Raw genomic sequence first — 18,234 nt, 5'->3', positions numbered from 1 at the left:
TTAGTACATAGTTCCAACCATTGAGAGCGTAAATGTTTAGTAATAGTGGATGATCTATATATCATTCTGTTTGTTCATTAGTCATTGGTATTGAAGATTCTATTATAGTGTCAGTGTTCTAAAATCAACCTCACAATACGAAAAGAATCTACTAGTTTTAATTTCTCTTATCAGATCTACTCAGGTTAATTTGAGATCCTACAAGGATTTTCAAAAGAAGATATATTAATATAAAGGGAAATATGACTAAAATGTTAATTAGGTTATGATTTAAAGACTATAAGATATTTACAACTGTATTTTTTTATATAAAATAAGTAAAATCACATAGTTTTAAATTGTTAATATAATTATAATAGAATTGTATTTTTTTAAAAAAGAAAATAAGTGAAATCACATAGTTTTAAATAGTTTGAAATCACATAGTTTTCTAATCTGTTACTTTGAATTAATTATCTAGAGATTTGTACTGATCCATATTAGTTATTGAAAAAGTTGACAAATTTTGATTACAAACCCCATTATTGAAAGAGCATTATTTTTGACCTCTGACTCTAATTATCTTAATCAACAGCGTATAATTAGGGTACTTTTGTTTAAGAAAAAAAGAACAAAACGAAGGGGAGGGGTGGACCACATGCGTGTCAAGAAAGGCCGGTCGTTACCGTTAAGCTGTGTCGATCTCTGATTGGGCCACGTTAACGGCGTATCCAAAAGAAAGATAAACACGTGTTATAAATCGGAAAGAGAGAGAGAATAAAAAAGAAGAACGGACGGTTTAGATTGTATCTAGGTACCAGGAAAATGGTTACGTCACACCAAACGGTACGTGTCGGATCCTGCCCGTTGATTGTGACGGTCAGCAACTCCTCCCCCCCTGCCCGTTAATTACGTGTTACGAAATAAAAAAATATTTGTTTGTTCTTTCTTCTTCTTCACCTTAAATCAAACCTTTTTCTTTTTTTTTTTTTTTTTTTTATAAAAAAATCCCATTCCATTTCCTCTATAATATCTCTCTCTCATTCTCTCTCTCATTCTCTCTCTCACTGATTGATTTTGATCTCTGCAAATTTTGGAGAACCAAGTTTTTTTTGCTGTGATATTATTATAGTGTTTCTTTTTTTTTTTTTTTTTTAATAGAAGAAGAAGAGCGAAATGGCTGGGATTTGTTGTGGTGTTGTTGGAGAGACTGAACCAGCGGCACCTGTTGATTCAACGACTCGTGCTTCTTTAAGACGGAGGTTAGATCTACTCCCTTCGATCAAGATTGTTGCTGACTCCGCCGTCGCTCCTCCGCTTGAGAGTTCCCGTAAACGGCAGAAACGCGAGACAGTGTTACATGCCCCTCCCCGAACTCTAGATCTGGAAACTAATGTGAGGACTGATAGAAACAACAACAACAAGGTTGTTACGAATTCGAATTTTGTTACGGAAGTAGCAGAGAGCTGTTTCTTCTCCGATGTGCCTAAGATCGGTACGACGTCGGTTTGTGGTAGGAGGAGAGACATGGAAGACGCTGTGTCGATTCATCCTTCGTTTCTTCAACGCAACTCTCAGAATCTTCATTTCTACGGTGTCTTTGACGGCCATGGCTGCTCTCATGTACGTTGTTTACACCTTCTCTTTGATTCCGTTTCCTCGTTGATGTTTGTTTCGTTTGGTTTCTAATTATGGCTTTTTTTTTTTTTTTTTTTTTTTTTTAAATTTAGGTTGCGGAGAAGTGTAGAGAACGGTTGCATGATATTGTGAAAGAGGAGGTTGAGGTTATGGCTTCAGAAGAAGTGTGGAAGGAGACGATGATGAAGTGTTTTAAGAAAATGGACAAAGAAGTTGGCCAACGAGAGTGTAACTTAGCTGTTACGGGTGCAAATCGGAGTTTGAAGAACTTTTGTAGATGTGAATTGCAGTCTCCTCAGTGTGATGCTGTTGGATCTACCGCTGTTGTCTCTGTTGTCACGCCGGAGAAGATCGTTGTCTCTAACTGCGGCGACTCTCGCGCCGTGCTTTGCCGTAACGGCGTAGCCATCCCTCTCTCCGTTGATCACAAGGTAGTTATAAGTAAATATGTGTATAATGGATTGGTTTGTATATGTAAACGAGATCGTTTGGTTTCTAAAGAGTATTTTGTGTTGTTGTTTTTGAACAGCCGGATCGACCCGATGAATTGATTCGGATCCAGAAAGCGGGTGGGCGGGTTATTTATTGGGATGGAGCTAGGGTTCTTGGAGTTCTCGCCATGTCTAGAGCTATTGGTGAGTTAGATCTTTCCTTGTGTGTTTTGCTTTTTTTGGAAAGCTAATTAATAAAACCTAAATCTGATTTGTTTTTGTTTTTTGATTTTTTTTTTTTTTTTTTAACAGGCGATAATTACTTGAAACCATATGTGATTCCGGATCCGGAGGTAACAGTGACGGATCGAACAGATGACGATGAGTGTTTGATCTTGGCAAGTGATGGACTATGGGACGTTGTGCCTAATGAGACGGCTTGTGGAGTGGCTCGCATGTGCCTTCGAGGTGCTGATGCGGCGGATGGTGAGGACTCTCACAACGCGTGTTCAGACGCGGCTTTGCTCTTGACGAAGTTGGCTTTAGCGAGACAGAGCTCCGATAACGTGAGCGTCGTGGTGGTTGACTTGAGAAAGAGGAGGAATAATAATAATCAGTCGTCGTCGTCTTAATTAATTAGTGCTTTTAATTGTGGGAGTAGTAATTAGTAGTACATTAGAGAAATTGTTACATAAGGCCTAATTGTAATTTTTTTCTTTCTCATTTAAGGTTATTTTTTAAAACGGTTCTTAATTCAGGCTGGGGAAGAAAAAGAGCTGTTTAAGGCAAATTGCGTATTACTATATTTTTTTAAACAAATATCTTTAGGTAAAGTCATTAGTCATATTATATCGTAAAGCATAAGATGTGTAAACAGTAATACGCTAAGTTCAAAACAAAGTAATTATTCGTATTTACTTGAATCTTACACACTTGTTGTTGTTCATTTTGAAATGCAAGCCGGTTTTGTACGAACCTTAACCAATCTCAAAGTTCATTACTTTAATATTTGTGATTAGCATGGGACACACTGGCGTGGCATAGCGTGTGTAACTTTTAGCGCATTCGATTTTGTTTTTGTTAAATAAATATTCAAGGATAAATAATAGTGAAGTTAATTATCGATTTTTTAATTACGGTAAAGATATTGTTTTAAAATAATTTGGTGGAAGAAACTCAGCTGGAATATCAATGAAAACAAAAAAGTACAATAATTTAATTACTAGTATTAGACTATTAGTTATTCTAAAATTAATGAAGATAATTAAGAGACTTGTCTGGCCAACATTATCGAATGCTTGATGTCAGTTAAGGTCGGGAATCAATCATTTTATTAAAACGGAATTTGATTAATTGACTAAAATAGTATCAACTAGGAAGAAATAAGGAAAAAGAAAATGATCTTCAAATTCTTTTATGAATTTATTAATATCAAGTTATCAACTTGAACAAAAAAATAGTATATATTATATCAAGCCGTAACCGTCCATTACTTGCAACTTGTCAGTTGCCACAATGACCAAATAATCAAATCTTTCTTTTACGATCCAATCATGTTGTATATTAACTTGACAATAATTTTTATAATTGTTTGTTAGGCGTTAAATCATACGTTCTCGTTTTGTGTTTTGTTAATATGTTTTGTGTATTGCTAGGTTGATGAATGAGTGTTTAGACGTGGACTAGCTAATATTTTCATGCATTATCGATTTTGAAAATCGGCAATTTAACCATCTAAATTGGACTCTTTTGATTTTTAGTAAAACCACTAGTGTGTGTTATATGATGAGGTTATGTTGAACACATTTTTCGTAACCGTAGAAGCTATTGCATAAGAAAGTGTAACATCATCAGACCATACTAACTACGGTAAAATTTATCCATCCCAACTGTATAATTAATCCAATAGGGTCACAATTGGTCGAAGTTAGGAGATTTCACCATTAAAAGATAAGGCACTGTCAAGAATTATCAAGATTTGGAATTGCATAATGTTATACAATCATGGATTTTTTTAGCTGTTGCCTGTTGGGTTCGTGGAAAGAGTGAGAGGGCAACACAATAAGAGTTGAGTTGAGTTGGGGGATTGAGAGGGACACAACACAAGTGGGATCTTAGATAAGATTATTATGCCTACTTGTGACAATCAAACAATGACACGCGTCTATTTGGTGTATGTGAGATTTGGTTTCCAAGATTTGATGTTGACCTATCTTTCTCAATTATTCTTTAACCCTTTTTTTCTTTCTCTATACATCATAATGTTGTTTCATTTTGTCCTATTAAATATTCTACTCATGTCCCCTAATGGTTCATACTTTATAGTGTTGAAGAAGGCTACATGACATCGTGAGTTCCTTGTGTTACATTAAAAGAAGTTATCAATTGAGTATCACGTATATGAAAGTCTATTTTTAGCAACCAACGAACGAACTCTATACGTTTTGTAGCTAAACAAAATCCATTTTGCTAGCATGATTTAACTTAAAATGTTGTTTCACGTGTTTGGAGCATAATGGAGGAACTTGTTCTTTTGATAATATTTGCTGACCGATGCAAGTACTACAGCACACATAAGTGAAATGCTCGGTAATGTTTTTTCTATTTTCCAAATCGTTTTACTAATAGTTTTATTCCAAACGACAAACAATTTTATAGAAAATGTTATTCTCCCACTGGAATCATATTCTGCATTCGCTATATGCTTAGAGATAGATAACATATCTTTTCTTACAATTTGGGTGACTTTGATATTAATTAACTCTTATAGAGAGAGACTTGAGCCAGGTTTAAGCCGAGGACGTGGATTGATGACCTCATGGATATTACGAGACCACCATTGTCAGAGATAATATATTGTATTTGATACTCGAAAATGGTTTCTTTCTTACTAAATGATGTAATTGTCAACGATGGACAAAAAAAATGATGTCTTAAAATAGTAAAAGATAGAAATTTCCATATGGTATATAATTAATTGAAGAAAAAAATAAATGTTCACGATCTAGTAAAGTTGCTACATTAATACTGGAGAGTGGAGACTACTGAAGCAAATACAAACCATAGAAGAACACCATATGCAGAAGATATGAACGTCGCATCTCCATCTTCATGATTTAAAAGGATCCCAGTCGGATAATGATGCAGTTTCATGGTGACGATCATTAGCGCCAACGAGCAATTTACACTATTTTTGGGGCTTTACGATTTTTCTATACATAGTTTTAGATGATGCTTCTATATATAGTTTGATAGACTCTTTGGTGTTATCTTTCTTCTTGGTCGGTGGTCTTAGAATTTGAAGTTCTGTTTGAAGCTTTTGTTTTTCTCATTGTTCGGCAGCTTTTAAACACACTGTCTAAGTCACAACCCTAGCTTATTTATTCTCACAAGTTACAACCTGACTTGCTTCTCTTTTATGAATACTGTTTGACTAGAAAAATGGATTGACTAGTTTTCTTGAACTCTCGGCTAAGCTGAATTAACGTTTTATAAAATTTGTCAGAGAATTAAATTAGGAAAACCAAAGAAACAACCACATATAACATATTGCTCCACAAGAACTATATGATATTTTCGATTTATGAGCATACCTGATTGTTTGACCAAAAAAAAAAAAAAAAGAGCATACCTGTTTAGGGTATGAACATTCGGTAATTAGGTGTGCTTATAACTTATAATATTTTTGAATTTTGGCTATTTTTTTCCCTCTTTTATATGGGGATTGGAGGATGCCACTAACGCTATAAATAAAATTAGTCATTATTTTTCTTCTTTCATAATCAAAACGAACGGAAATTACAAAACCTTGGCCAAAACCAAAACAACACATAACTATGAAAGTAAGTTTGGTAAGTTTATCGCAAAGTGCACTAAACCATATTTTCTTTCCTGATTCAGTTGGGGGTTTTTGAGTCTTTTGACTTTCGTTCAGTTGTAGAAAAAAAGACGATAACTTTAGGGCCAAGCAAAGTAATATGATATAGTAAATAATTATCTTCCTAAACCATAACTAACGATCCATATATAAACAACCAGAAACGAAACTTTAGGGCCAAGCAATATTTGGGTTTCACTTCATAACTTGCTACACACGAAATATAAATTGAATCATATCTTTTACGAGAACCGTCATCAATCCCATTAAAAGATCTCTCATCCAGATTACCACTGGAAGAATTAGGGTTTACTGAATCACGCTCATCCAGTGAAGAATTTAACCCCGTCTCCCACAAGAATGCACCGACTGCAAATTCTTTCTTGCAAGACAAGTCACCGACATCTATTGGCAGACCATAGAGTTTGAGAAGTCGATCGAGCTCTTCCTCCGACATAATCTCGTACTGTTCCTTTGTGTAATTCGGGTACTGAAGAGGCATTTGAAACGAAGACGATGACCAAGAAGAAAACAAGCTGGCGAATCTGTCGCGTTCGTTGTCCGACGATGAACCAGATTGGTTTTTCCCGACGACATCTAGACTTTGGACAGAGTCTTTGTGGAGATTTTGTAGTTCGTCACGGAAGATAACTCTGAGTTGTGAAACCTTCTTCATTTTTTTTCCGATGAAAATCTAAGATTTGAGCTTCTACTTAGAAGAAAAAATTACTTAAGCTAGTATATATGTAGCTTAAAAATAAATGGAAAATTTCTTTTGTAGACTAAATTTTAACAAAAGGAAAATTTCTTATTGTTATTCAATGATAAGAAAATATCATAATTTACAATTCAAAGAATCTACTTATTACCATTTGGTTAATTATACGAAAAGAAGAGGAAAATTAACAAGATAATTTTAGAGTATAATGTAATTCATGGAAAAAACAAAGAACACATGTTCGATATGATATATTTTGATTCCTCTCTTGAGAAGTTAAAACAAATTCACTCACGTATAAGGGGAAAAAAAAACTCGTATCGCAAAAACCATTAGAAAGCTATCATATTCATAAACTTTGCGAATATATGAGATTGATTAAAACATTTTAACCTTAAATTGGTAGCATGCCTTATGTATTAAAGAGAAGTTGAACAACTTCTTATCTATTCGTCCATAACCAAACCAACAAACAAAATGGTCAATAAACAAAAAATCCATAACAGGAAAGACGAGAATGAGAAGAGTTTTAAGGTCTCATCAGACATTTCTTTCTAGGTAGGTCTTGGAGTGGCCCACTCAACCCTGAGGATGAGGTTGTCATAACCGTACCCATTCAATTTGTTGATTGCTCTTTGAGCGTCTTCTCTGCTCACGAAGTTGACGAAACCAAATCCTCTGCTCACTCCAGTTTTCTGATCAATGGCCACGTAGACACGCGTGACAGCTCCAAACGGATGGAACAGCTCCATCAAGTCTGGTTCACGGGTATCTTCAGACAAGTTGGTTACACGCACAGAGTTCTCATCGTTCCTCCTCCTCATGTCTGAACCAACAGTGGTTGCACCTGCTCTCATGCTAGGCGGAACATACGCAGCCTTGCCAGTTCCAGGCGCAGCGGATGTGGTAGATGATTCCCCTGTGGGTGGCTTGTCGACGAAGACATCGGTTGGTGCAGCTAGATCCTTGTAAGGGCATTTTGATGTCCAGTGATCTCCTTTCTTGTGGCATATCCTGCACAACATGAGAACCGCACCTTTACCCAGCTGAGACAAACCGTCTCCTGTTGCCTTTGAATCATCCGCTTTGGTACCTGAATTATCACATCACATACCGTTTAGATCAGAGATAACCTAATAAGCAGTGAACTTTGTACTAAACAGTACTAACATAGCCACAGAACTACTCATCTTTGAAATGATACAGTAATAATTAGCCAAAGAATCAAAAATAGCAGAAGTCCCTAACTAACACCATCTTTGGTGGGCTATACATACAGAGAGTCATTCACAAATCAATAATAGATTGATCAAGAAAGCCCTACTAACATTAACAAGGAACTTTTCATTGAAACACAAGGATCAGTTTTAAGAACACAAAAAGTAGACATTTCACAGGACAAAAGCTTAAAGATTTAACAATCTAAACTAAAAGCTTCACATCATCAAGTAAGAGAATTATGTAAAGCTGTAACATTTAGGTGTACAGTTAGCAGCCACAAAAGTGAGAGCACAATGTCAGCTCGTACTCAAGGATGGACTACAAACAATATAAACTGCTATTGGTGACATACTGACCAATCACACAAAGAAGTAGCCTCACGGCTAACATGTGATTCGCTAATTGGTCACCTCACTCCCATAGGCCATAGTCTTTAACAGATCACAGACACAATCATTAAAGGTGAGTAATTTATCCTAGCAAAATTGATTCTAACAATCCCACGAATCTCAAATGAACAGAATCATAATCATCAGAGAGATAAGGATCTTACCAGGAGCTCTGGGACGTTCGAGAAGAATCTCTTCGGTTGAGACCATAGTGAGATGGCTACCAGCTTCCTCATTAGCAGCGTCACCAAACTTAGGCCAGTTCCTCCTCTCCATGGCTCGTTTGTTGAGCCTCGCGGAAGCTAGCTTCCGGACACGTGACTTAGTCGTTATCTTGACCTTGTTTCCTTCATCATTGAATTTGTATTCGATCGTGGTCTTGAGACCGTTCTCGTCCGGGCCAATCACTTGCTTGGGAGGGAGCAGGAAATCCAAATCGTCGTCTTCGTCCATCTCCCCCCATCGGAACTTGCTCGTTTTTTGCTGCGAATCGATCGTCATCGTCTCTCGTTTTTTGGGATTCAGATGCGCCGCTTTTGCCCTCAGTTTAACCTAAAAATTGAAGAAGAAGAAAGCGAAGAAGAAGCTCTTTTAGGGTTTCGTATCTTATCTCTCTGTGCGCTTCGTAACTCCGTCTATCACTAAACCGCACCGTTTTGATCTTTTTTAATTAGATGTTTTGCTCTATTGGTCCTGTGATCGAATCCTACCCTCATCACAATATTATTAATAATATATATTTTTTGTGGGCCTTTTATGATGAATTGATATAACAAGCAAGCCCACATGTTTTGTCTACCAAAACCAAAACTCTGCGTAAAGGAAGATATTGTAAGCTGAATCATCATCATTACCAGTTTACCACTGTAAAAGACTTAGAAGAGTAAGAGTCTCACTACAACAGACCTTAACCTTAGTGTTGAGCAGCATTACAAGGAACCTTAAGAGCAAAACACTATATTTCTGTCTGCGCTTTTAACTTCTCTATTCAACTAACTAGAACAAAGAGCCGTATCTGCAATCAAAGAAGTGGCCTTATAATTACTAGCTTACTACTAGAAAGACAAGAATAGCTGCGATTGTTTGTGCACATGATGGGAGGAATTGGAGTTTCATGTCCTTAGTTGAAACTTGAAACCGTTATGTCTCGGTTTGGTTTTTTTGCTTCAAGTTCGAATCAATGCTTCCTGCTGACTTTAAAGTTCACTGTAGTTGCGCCAGACAGCCCGGAACTCTTCACGGAATGTGTTCAAGCGTGCCTTGAGGTTCGGAGTTCTCAGGGTTGCGTGAAGAAGGATCACTAAACGAGAGAGAAATTTTCAAGTCAAAAGATGTTTTACTGGACCAATAAGGGGGAAAAAGATGAACGAATAATTCCTTGGAAGTGCAATAACTTACTGAGAAGGGCAGTGGTAAATGCATAGAGGACCCATAACAAACCGCAGGAAGTAAACCACAGGACAAAACTGGCTACATAAGATAAAATCAATATTTTGCATCAGTTCACCACCAAGTTGCATATCAACAGGTGAGAGAATATATCTGACTAAGAATAAAAGATATAAGTACCGGTTAAGCCAATCAAGACAAATACCAAACGAGGCTGGCCACAAACGTAGACTGTCTTTCTAGTTGCAGATCTCCCGCGGATGACAGGCCTGAAAGGTGTTCACAAGCAATATATATCAAAAACTGTCTGTAAAAAAAACTTCCAGGGGAATCAAATTAATAGTACTTACATGTGAGGAGGCCTCATTTTTGCAGCTAAATGTGGCGAGAAATGCCTAATGGTCCGGATCACCTTCTCATTAAAAGTAGCTGCAAAACTGCAAAAGACAACAAACCCCCATAGAGTGTTTGACATAGATGCCAAGGACACACACATGATTACATATACACACACAAAGCCCTCAGATTAATGGGTAAAAGTAAAAAAAAAATAACAACCAAATCACTGAAAATAAAAAACCTTATACAACACTCAAGTTTTAAGAAACAACACCAGAATCTATTGAATTCTAAGCACAGAGACTTAAGGGCTAATCACCGAAGATAGATGAACCGTAACACTCAAAGTTTTAAGAACCAAGAGCCATAACCTATTGAATCTAATACTAAGGAGTAAGCACAACCACTACAAGGGCTGATCACTGAGCATATAGAGAACCTCCTCCTAAACCATTCTTTTCTCCTCCTAACCATTCTATAGATGTGAACCAACAAAAACTAGGGTAACAAATGCATTTATAAGCAACAATAACACAAGAAGAAACTAACAGGAAAATACCTATCGTTTAGGAAAGCCAAGCTTAAGGCTGTAAGAGCAGCACCAAGAATAGCCAAAGGTCGCGTGATAAGTGCAAGACCTGAGTCCAAAAAAGGGGAGAAAAAAAAGAGTTATAACACCCAGTTGTTAAGTATCAAACACAGCTCAAGAGGATCTTAAATAAAAAAAAAATCCCAGGTTTCTCATTTACAGCCAAAAAAAAATAAAAAAAAAAGTAATTCGGAGACTTTGGACATACCCAGAACGAAAATCAACAGGATGAAGTAATTCGTCCTATAGCTGAAACAAGGATGAATCAAAATCAACACTTGGATTTGCAAACACGAATAAGCATATATATATGTATATAGGAAACAAAGAGAGGGTAAAGAGTAAAATATACTAGTAGAGATTGCATTTGAGACGGCTCATCCATTTAGAGAAAGATCGAGGAAAAGCGAATCTGGAGAAGAACTCAGCCAAGGAACGAGGACTCGTCGACCATTCAACCTCTCTTAGCGCCTCAATCACATCCTCAGCAGCAACGCTATCCCAATCCATCTCTTTCTCTCTCTCTCTCTCTCTCTCTTCAGCAACTATGGAGATCGATATATCACAAGAGAGAAACAATAACCTCCTACACGAATTCGAAGACAAAGATGGAAAAATAGGGTTTAATTAGGGATTCGAATTCGTGGGTATTTTGATTCTCAGGTTTTGTTTTTGTTTTTTTCCCTGTGGTTTCAAGCAATGAGGGAAGAAACAAGGAAAAGTGAAGATTGGCACGTGTGTTATTTATTCAGTGCCTCCCCGCGTGCGAAATGAACATAATAATAGCATGCGTGTAAACAACAGATGATGATGTGGCCAGCAACGCAATTTTTGAAAAGAAAAAAAACAAACTAAAAAAAGTGTCTGAGCCCGGGTTCGAACCGGGGACCTCTAGTGTGTGAGACTAGCGTGATAACCGACTACACCACCCAGACGATCATGTCTACTTCTCTACTTATTAAATAGATATATCATAGATGAAAAAAACATATGAAGGAAACAAAAGAATGTTTGCTGTTTTCGTTTGTTTTTTTTTTTTTTTTTTTTTTTGGTACCACACAGCACACCGTGCCGTTCGTGATCTACTACTTCTATTGCCTCAAGCTTCACCAACAATGGCGAATCTTTTCCAAATTTTTAAAATTGGGAGCATATATAACCACTCTTTGTCTCTCTCTCATCTCAAATTGCTCTCTGTAAAGACTCTCGGGTTCCATTGATAGTCTCAGTTGTTCTGGAAAGCAGATCGACATGGCGGCACCTCGAGGTTTTGTCAATTTCTTCCATTCTCGCTCCTGATGAATCTTTTTATTATATACATATATCACTGATTTTGTTCTGAATCGAAAAGCAGGTGGTGGAGTGATCCATATGAGGAAGCGCTGGTTCGTTGTGTTGTCATCGTTGATCCCAAGGCCCAACAGAGGAGATCAGTTCAGTTTGATGTCTGATTATGTAAAGGTTGTTTTACTCTCTTTCTGATTTCTCTGTTTGATTTTGGTGTTTTTTTTTTTTTTTCTATTTTCTTAACGTAACAACAACGCATATGCAGAGTCTTGGCCTGGAAGATGTGACCTTTCAAAGATGAGCATTATCCATATGTAGCCGGAACCAAAGGCAAGGTAACACAAACACACAAGTGTGATCTTTTTTTTTTTTGGTTTCTTCTCTTTAATCATATAAAGTTTCTCTATCAGACTTGTAGTGTTACTCTGTGAATACTCTATTTTAGCTGATACATAGCTTCTTTGACTCATCCTGAGCTGGATTATCTATTTTAATGAAAACCCTGAACCTAACAATGGACCTTTGCTTGGAAATTGTAAACTAAGGTCCATCAAGGACACTAGTTTGATCCTTACATATTAGGGACACAGAGAGAGAGCAGATTGTTTTGTTGAAGCCATCTTGGTTCATCTCCCAAAAAGAAATACATTTGAGATGAATCATCATCTCGAATTCTATCTTAATGTTTGTGATTGCCATTAAACAATGTTCAATGAAATGAACTTTTGGTTTACTAGTTTTGAGGATAGTTTGCATGGTGCTTGGTTGGTAGATGAAAACGTTGAAGCTACTTATTTTTTTTTCCATGCACCTTCACAGAGTCTATTTTGCGAAACTATGTCTTCTGAGTCTATTAAGAAAACAGAGATGAAGAAATTCAAAGAGATTTTAATTCTTTAGAGATTTCAGAGTTCTTCAAGAAAAAACAAACAAAAGAGACACACAAAGAGAGCTCACGATGCATGCCGTCGCGTCAGCTTTTTATCTAAACAGTTCAAAGAACAAGTAACGGTTACAGAGTTATCGTTTTTGTAGTAGATGTAACCTGGACAACGATGACCACATTAACGCAATACGGTCGAGTGATGTTACCGTTGCGACGAACTTCCACTTTGGACGAGTAATACTTGAATCTGAAACCAGGCTTCATATAAGCAGAAGATGTGAATATGCAATGAAGGTGGATAGTGATACAACATTCGTTGCATTTGTAAAACCTTCCCCTTGGATTAACCTCTTTCTCACATACTTCGCACCAGTACTTATCACCAGATTCTTCTCCATAGCAAAGAGACAGAGGATGCTTGTCGTATTTGTAGCTTACTATAGTTGGAATTGTAGCGCATTGACAACACATAGCAAATTTGCATTTAGTACACTGTAGGTAAGATCGCATACCTGTCTTCTTGCAACCCACACAACCAGTCTTGTTTTCACCTTTGGAAGACGTGGAGATAAATAGAGGATGTTCATGACTTTCATGTGTGAAATAATCAGGAACTGATGAAATACATCGAACATCTATCTGAACTTGCTTGGACACACAATTAGCTTTGGTACATATGTACCTGAAACCAGTGAACTTTCTGGAACAGGCTGAACAATTGATGAGATCATAGTAATTTCGAGGAGAGGTGTCTAGGATAAGAGGGTGTTTGTGTAACGCATGACTCAGTTTCCGAAGAAGGCAAGCACATACCTTGTGGAGAAAAAAATCACAGTGCGTGCAATTGTAGAAATCACGACAGTCTATAGGAAGGATGCATGCTTGACATTGCTTCTCTGCATCTCTAACACCATCATACTTCTTGAGCTTTAGAAGATGGTCATGAGAGAAGTGTCTTATTAAGTCATCACCACAAATCTTCTTATATGGGAGGATATCTTCAATCTCGTCAGGTACTTCGGGTGCCCGTTCGAGCTCTTTCCCGTCCCATACGTTCTCATGTGTTACACATTTTGAATGAACTACGTAAGAGCAATTCTCGCGGTTGCAAAAATATTGGCCATACTTGGTGTCAACTGTCTTGTAGCATATCAGACATGCTGAAATCTTGGATTGGAGGAAAGGAGTGTAAAAAAGGCGATGCTGGTGACGCGTGATCTTTATGACTCGTGGTAAGTTGATGCAACTTTGATGGACCATGTAATCACATTCAAAACAAGCATAGCTTGGATCCAACACATTGACCAACCCACAATCATCACATGGAGTCAAGAGTGGTCGCTTGTAGAAGTCGAGTTGATGATGATGATTCTTCGGGTTTGTGACAACAAGAAGTGGAACATTTTGGGAGCAATGGAGATCCAAACAAAAGTTGCACATAGAGCAACGATAGAACCAATTTCCTTGGATATTTTTGCCACACCATGAGCATTGATCAGATTCGATAGATCCCAACATATTAGTATTAGAGATGTTGGAGCCAGCAGATAAAACTGTAGCGCAGAAAGACTCATCTATATTACCGTCTGATACGCACCCGGTTTCGTAGTTCCGGTAGGTGAAAATAAGAGGGTGTTGGAGGTGATAAGGATGTGTTAACGTCTTTGTGAACATATGACAAACTCTGTGGAACTCCACATCGCAGGTCTGGCAGAAGAAATGGTAGTTCTGGTCTTCGTTCAAGGGAGATTCATATTCACCGCACGAAAAACAATTAGAGTTGGTGTTCCCATCTAATCTAGGACAGAGTGTGTGAGGGTGAGTTGAATGAGAAACAGGACATCTTGGGTTGTCTTTAGGAAGAGCGGGAGGCTCTGAGATTTGTCTCATTAATGGAGGGGAGATAGGAGGTGTATGTACTTCTTCTTTGTCCATCTTTTTGCGGTTTCTCCTTCCAGGTCGAGGAGGTGTAGATACTTTTTCTTTTTTTCATCTTTTTGCCGTTTCGGTTATGAGCTCGTCGAGGTGGAGATACTTCTTCTTTGTCCATCTTTTTGCCGTTTCGGTTATGAGCTCGTCGAGGTGGAGATACATCTTCGTTGTCCATCTTTTTGCCGTTATGATAACGTTCATATCCAAAAGATGGAAAAGGTGGAGGGGGTGGCGGAGGTGGAGCTACTTGGTCTTTGTCCATATTCTTGCCGTTTCTGTTTTGATGTCGTCCAAATCCAAGAGGTGGCGGAGGTGGAGGAGGAGGTACTCCTTTTTTGTGCATCTTTTTTGCTGCTTTGTTTATGATGGATGTATGTTTATGCTCTTCTCTCCCACTCTTGGTGGAGTAAAGTAAATGGGAGTGTTCATATTAATAAACAAGCATCCCCATAGTTTCTAGTAACAAGTGCAGTGACCAAATTATTGTTTATATTATTAATAATGACCAGAATATACGATCTTTATACTTTGGTCATCGATCATCGTTTACTTGTAATAAAATTATCATTAAATTTATTCCCCTGGACCTGTTTCCACGTTGTGCATTAATGCACATTCAAAAAAAAAAAAAAAACTAGACGTAGATCAAGGTTAAGTCTAGAAATTTGATTAAGAGACCAGTATAATTTCTGTAGAACTATTTTATATTTTCGTTTACTTTTAATATTAAATTTTATCCTAAGACCTGTTTCCAGGCTGTGCACATTAAAAGAAAGATATACAAGAGATTTAGATCCATGTTTATATACACAATTTAAATAAAAGAGCTCTTAAAAATTCTGTAAAACTACTTTAATAGATTGAAACACAATATTTAGCATTCTCAGATAAATGGAAATTTAAAATTACAACAAAATGTTGAATGTAAAAAAAAAAAAAACAGATATGCATTCCAGTTTTGGTTTAGTTTTGGTTCAGTCGGTTATATTGAATTCAGTTTCGGTTTAGTTTTGGCTCACCAAATGAACAGCTTGGCAACCTAGTTCAGTTTTGACTTTTGATTAATTTGAGCACAAAAACGTGGTGATTTATATATATATATATATATATATAGCTTGTAGTTATTGTAAAAAACGAAATTTTGATTAATCTCTTTCACTATACTATTTGATTATGTTTTGTGCTTTTATATAAATTGTATCATTTCATTCAGTAATACAATAACAATAATAAACATTTAAATACTCGAAAATAAAAATAACTAATAGAACATAATGTATAGTATCTTTTAAAGAGTAATAAGAAAACCCTTAGCTAAAAAAAACCCATACTAACAAAATCGTACCAGACGGAACCGCGAGAAGCGTCAACACATCCTCGACCAAAGTTGTATTGACCACCTTCTCAACATGCACCCGCTTTTCCTTCTTCCTACTCGAATCCACTACATTCTTCATCTTCACTTGATCATCTTCTTTGCTGTAACGAGAGATTAGCAAACACGGAATTCGTGTATCCATAACAATTCCTTTCAGCTCCCACTCTCCATATATCTTCTCAGCTCCTTTCACATCTTCAAGCTTCAACAAAGAGCTAATCACATTTCGATATCCTTCATTCCAAATCTTTCCTATCTCTGATTTAGAGGTGATCTTATCTCTTTTAATATCTCCATCTGCCTTGACCTTGTACATATCCCATAGACGGTACACTTCCCTGTTACTTGTTGTCGTCTCTATCGCCTTTAGTATTAGCCCGGCTCTTTCGTAAGCCTTTGCCATCGCATCCATCGTCCTCACTTCAAGCTTGGTTATTTTATTATTATCATCACCATCAGCAGCAGCCCACTCTTTCTTGTACTTCTCCATCGAGTCTATGGCGGATACGTCTGCGTTAACTCTCAAAACGTTGTTCATCGTGACACTATCAGGCTCAATATTGTTCTGCTTCATATCAGATAGAAGCTTATTGACCTTGCTTCGTTTTCTTAGCTCACTGTAGAGAGATATCATTAAGTTGAACGGGTAAAGTTTGGAGACGAGACCTAGCTCTCTCATCTTCTCAAAAACGGCTTCTGCTTTGACTAGATTCATTTCAGATCTTGTGTACAACGTTAATAGTGTGGCGTAGACAGAGTAGTCCTTCATATTATCCGGGATGCTGCTTTCGAAAAACCTCTCTGCTTCTTCCAAACCCAAAACTTTCCCAGTAAGTTGAAGCCTAGTTGCATAATCTTCTGAAAAAAGATTGAACATCTTTTTTTCACACATCCATGATGATGCCTCAAGTGCTTTGGAGAGCTGGCTTGAATCATGCAGGTTCTTGATGAGGTCTCTCAAGTCCGAAGGACTCACTTGAGTCCCCTTTTTCCCCAGTTCATTCAGAAACGGAGTGATTGGTTTAACCAATCCTCTGTTTCTCATAGTCTTGTTCACCAGTTTCTCTGCTTTCTTCACCATTCCCTTTTTGCGATAACCAGACACCAACATATTTAGGATTTGGAGATCAAACTCAAGACCTGAGCACTCCCACTCGTTGTAGTATACCTCCTCTGCTCCTTTGATATCATCAAAATTCAAGAGAGAACCAATCAAAGCTCTAAAGCCCTCATTGTTCTTGTTTCTTGTCTTCTTGTACAAGTCCCATATACGGTACACATCTTCTCTCTCTCCTGCTTCACCATATAGCCTCATGAGTTCCTCATAGTACTCGGTACCCATATATCCTTCTCTTCTACGAAGCAGTTTTATAGACTTTTCCTTAGAACCATCTCTCAGATAAGCCTTAGCCATGTCAAGTACCGTGAGCCCATCAAGTATTGTAATGGCCCTCCAATCAGCTACAAACTTTTCCATGGTCTCCACATCAGATACAACAGCGTATACTCGCAAAGCGTTGTTCACGGTGACGTTATCGAACTCAACGTTGTTGTCCTTCATCTCTTGTAGGATCTCATCGACCTTACCTCTGTTTCCGCGAGAGCTATAGAGTGATGTCATCGAGTTGTACGGTGAAGGTCTCAAGAGCAACCCTAGCTTCTTCATCTTCTCGAAAGTAGATTCGGCTTTGAACAGAGCTCTTAACCCGGGTTGTCTTGAGTAATTTCTTAAGAGAGAAGTGTAGATAGACTCACCTCTTAGATTCTCCGGGATGCTCTCAAAGAACTTCTCTGCTTCTTCCAAACCCAAAACGTTTTCAATCAGATGAAATCGAGTTGTGAAGTCTTCCGGGACGAGATTGCAGAGGATCTTTTGTTTAGTCATCCACTCTGATACCTCTAGGGCTTGACTATATCTCTTGGAACAGTTGAGCTTCTCGACGATACCTCTCAACAAAGAAGGGTTTAACTGATTCCCATGTTGTTGTTGTTGTTGTCGCCAATGCTCAAGCACCGTTGTGATTTCTGCTTTCCGATTCGCAGCCGCTTCGATCCGACTCAGCAGAGTTTGGTTCGACGCCGGAGACGGTAGGGTTCCGTTGATGTATGAGCAGAAGAAACGAGGCCTGCTACTGTAAGCGAGGATTCGCCTTGCGTGTTGCTGAAGATTATGCGTCATGA

The 18,234-nt window shown here is 37.6% G+C and overlaps 3 protein-coding genes, 1 long non-coding RNA gene, 1 other non-coding gene and 3 pseudogenes across 6 annotated transcripts; 2 read left to right on the top strand and 6 right to left on the bottom strand.

The window, feature by feature from the left end:
• Window positions 1-815: 815 nt before the first annotated feature.
• LOC104772497 (protein phosphatase 2C 37) lies at window positions 816-2,838 on the top strand. The gene is made up of 4 exons (XM_010497170.3): window positions 816-1,602; window positions 1,710-2,048; window positions 2,147-2,252; window positions 2,361-2,838. Exons 1-4 carry the CDS (start codon window positions 1,156-1,158, stop codon window positions 2,678-2,680), a joined length of 1,212 nt encoding a protein of 403 aa, XP_010495472.1. The 5' UTR covers window positions 816-1,155; the 3' UTR covers window positions 2,681-2,838.
• A 3,297-nt stretch (window positions 2,839-6,135) lies between these two features.
• Window positions 6,136-6,601, bottom strand: LOC104704387 (uncharacterized; annotated as a pseudogene).
• A 428-nt stretch (window positions 6,602-7,029) lies between these two features.
• On the bottom strand, window positions 7,030-8,947 carry LOC104772422 (uncharacterized). The gene is made up of 2 exons (XM_010497059.2): window positions 8,418-8,947; window positions 7,030-7,736 (listed from the first exon to the last, which is right to left on the bottom strand). Exons 1-2 carry the CDS (start codon window positions 8,752-8,754, stop codon window positions 7,198-7,200), a joined length of 876 nt encoding a protein of 291 aa, XP_010495361.2. The 5' UTR covers window positions 8,755-8,947; the 3' UTR covers window positions 7,030-7,197.
• A 133-nt stretch (window positions 8,948-9,080) lies between these two features.
• LOC104772338 (PRA1 family protein A3) lies at window positions 9,081-11,501 on the bottom strand. Its single transcript, XM_087490080.1, has 7 exons — window positions 10,923-11,501; window positions 10,779-10,819; window positions 10,541-10,619; window positions 9,993-10,079; window positions 9,823-9,911; window positions 9,652-9,723; window positions 9,081-9,553 (listed from the first exon to the last, which is right to left on the bottom strand). The coding sequence occupies exons 1-7, from the start codon at window positions 11,078-11,080 to the stop codon at window positions 9,450-9,452; spliced, it is 630 nt and encodes a 209-aa protein (XP_087346206.1). The 5' UTR covers window positions 11,081-11,501; the 3' UTR covers window positions 9,081-9,449.
• On the bottom strand, window positions 11,432-11,505 carry TRNAV-CAC (transfer RNA valine (anticodon CAC)). Its single transcript has one exon. It is a non-coding gene; the product is annotated as a tRNA-Val (tRNA).
• An 88-nt stretch (window positions 11,506-11,593) lies between these two features.
• LOC104772279 (uncharacterized) lies at window positions 11,594-12,593 on the top strand. 2 transcript variants are annotated; one of them, XR_015583646.1, is made up of 4 exons: window positions 11,594-11,837; window positions 11,925-12,031; window positions 12,123-12,192; window positions 12,403-12,593. It is a non-coding gene; the product is annotated as an uncharacterized LOC104772279 (long non-coding RNA). The 2 variants fall into 2 exon arrangements; XR_764999.3 differs by lacking the exon at window positions 12,403-12,593 and having other exon boundaries at window positions 12,123-12,326.
• A 132-nt stretch (window positions 12,594-12,725) lies between these two features.
• On the bottom strand, window positions 12,726-15,073 carry LOC104704377 (uncharacterized; annotated as a pseudogene).
• A 335-nt stretch (window positions 15,074-15,408) lies between these two features.
• LOC104704370 (putative pentatricopeptide repeat-containing protein At1g28020 pseudogene) lies at window positions 15,409-18,232 on the bottom strand (annotated as a pseudogene).
• Between the last annotated feature and the right edge of the window lie 2 nt (window positions 18,233-18,234).

The sequence above is a fragment of the Camelina sativa genome, chromosome 1 (assembly GCF_030686135.1).
Source record: "Camelina sativa cultivar CO46 ecotype springtype chromosome 1, ASM3068613v1".
NCBI lineage: Eukaryota > Viridiplantae > Streptophyta > Magnoliopsida > Brassicales > Brassicaceae > Camelina > Camelina sativa.
Note: the sequence above shows the minus strand (reverse complement) of the source record. Positions and strands in the feature narration are given on the sequence as shown.

What these genes read in the sequence shown, in the direction of transcription:
- LOC104772422 (XM_010497059.2), bottom strand. Translation starts at nt 8,754, where the DNA reads ATGACGATCGATTCGCAGCAAAAAACGAGCAAGTTCCGATGGGGGGAG. An exon ending in CGAACGTCCCAGAGCTCCTG is followed by an intron (nt 7,737 to 8,417) that starts GTAAGATCCTTA and finishes GTGATAATTCAG; the next exon opens with GTACCAAAGCGGATGATTCA.
- LOC104772338 (XM_087490080.1), bottom strand. Translation starts at nt 11,080, where the DNA reads ATGGATTGGGATAGCGTTGCTGCTGAGGATGTGATTGAGGCGCTAAGA. An exon ending in TTGGCTTTCCTAAACGATAG is followed by an intron (nt 10,080 to 10,540) that starts GTATTTTCCTGT and finishes TGTCTTTTGCAG; the next exon opens with TTTTGCAGCTACTTTTAATG. An exon ending in ATTTACCACTGCCCTTCTCA is followed by an intron (nt 9,554 to 9,651) that starts GTAAGTTATTGC and finishes TCTCTCGTTTAG; the next exon opens with TGATCCTTCTTCACGCAACC.
- LOC104772497 (XM_010497170.3), top strand. Translation starts at nt 1,156, where the DNA reads ATGGCTGGGATTTGTTGTGGTGTTGTTGGAGAGACTGAACCAGCGGCA. An exon ending in CTCTCTCCGTTGATCACAAG is followed by an intron (nt 2,049 to 2,146) that starts GTAGTTATAAGT and finishes GTTTTTGAACAG; the next exon opens with CCGGATCGACCCGATGAATT. An exon ending in CGCCATGTCTAGAGCTATTG is followed by an intron (nt 2,253 to 2,360) that starts GTGAGTTAGATC and finishes TTTTTTTAACAG; the next exon opens with GCGATAATTACTTGAAACCA.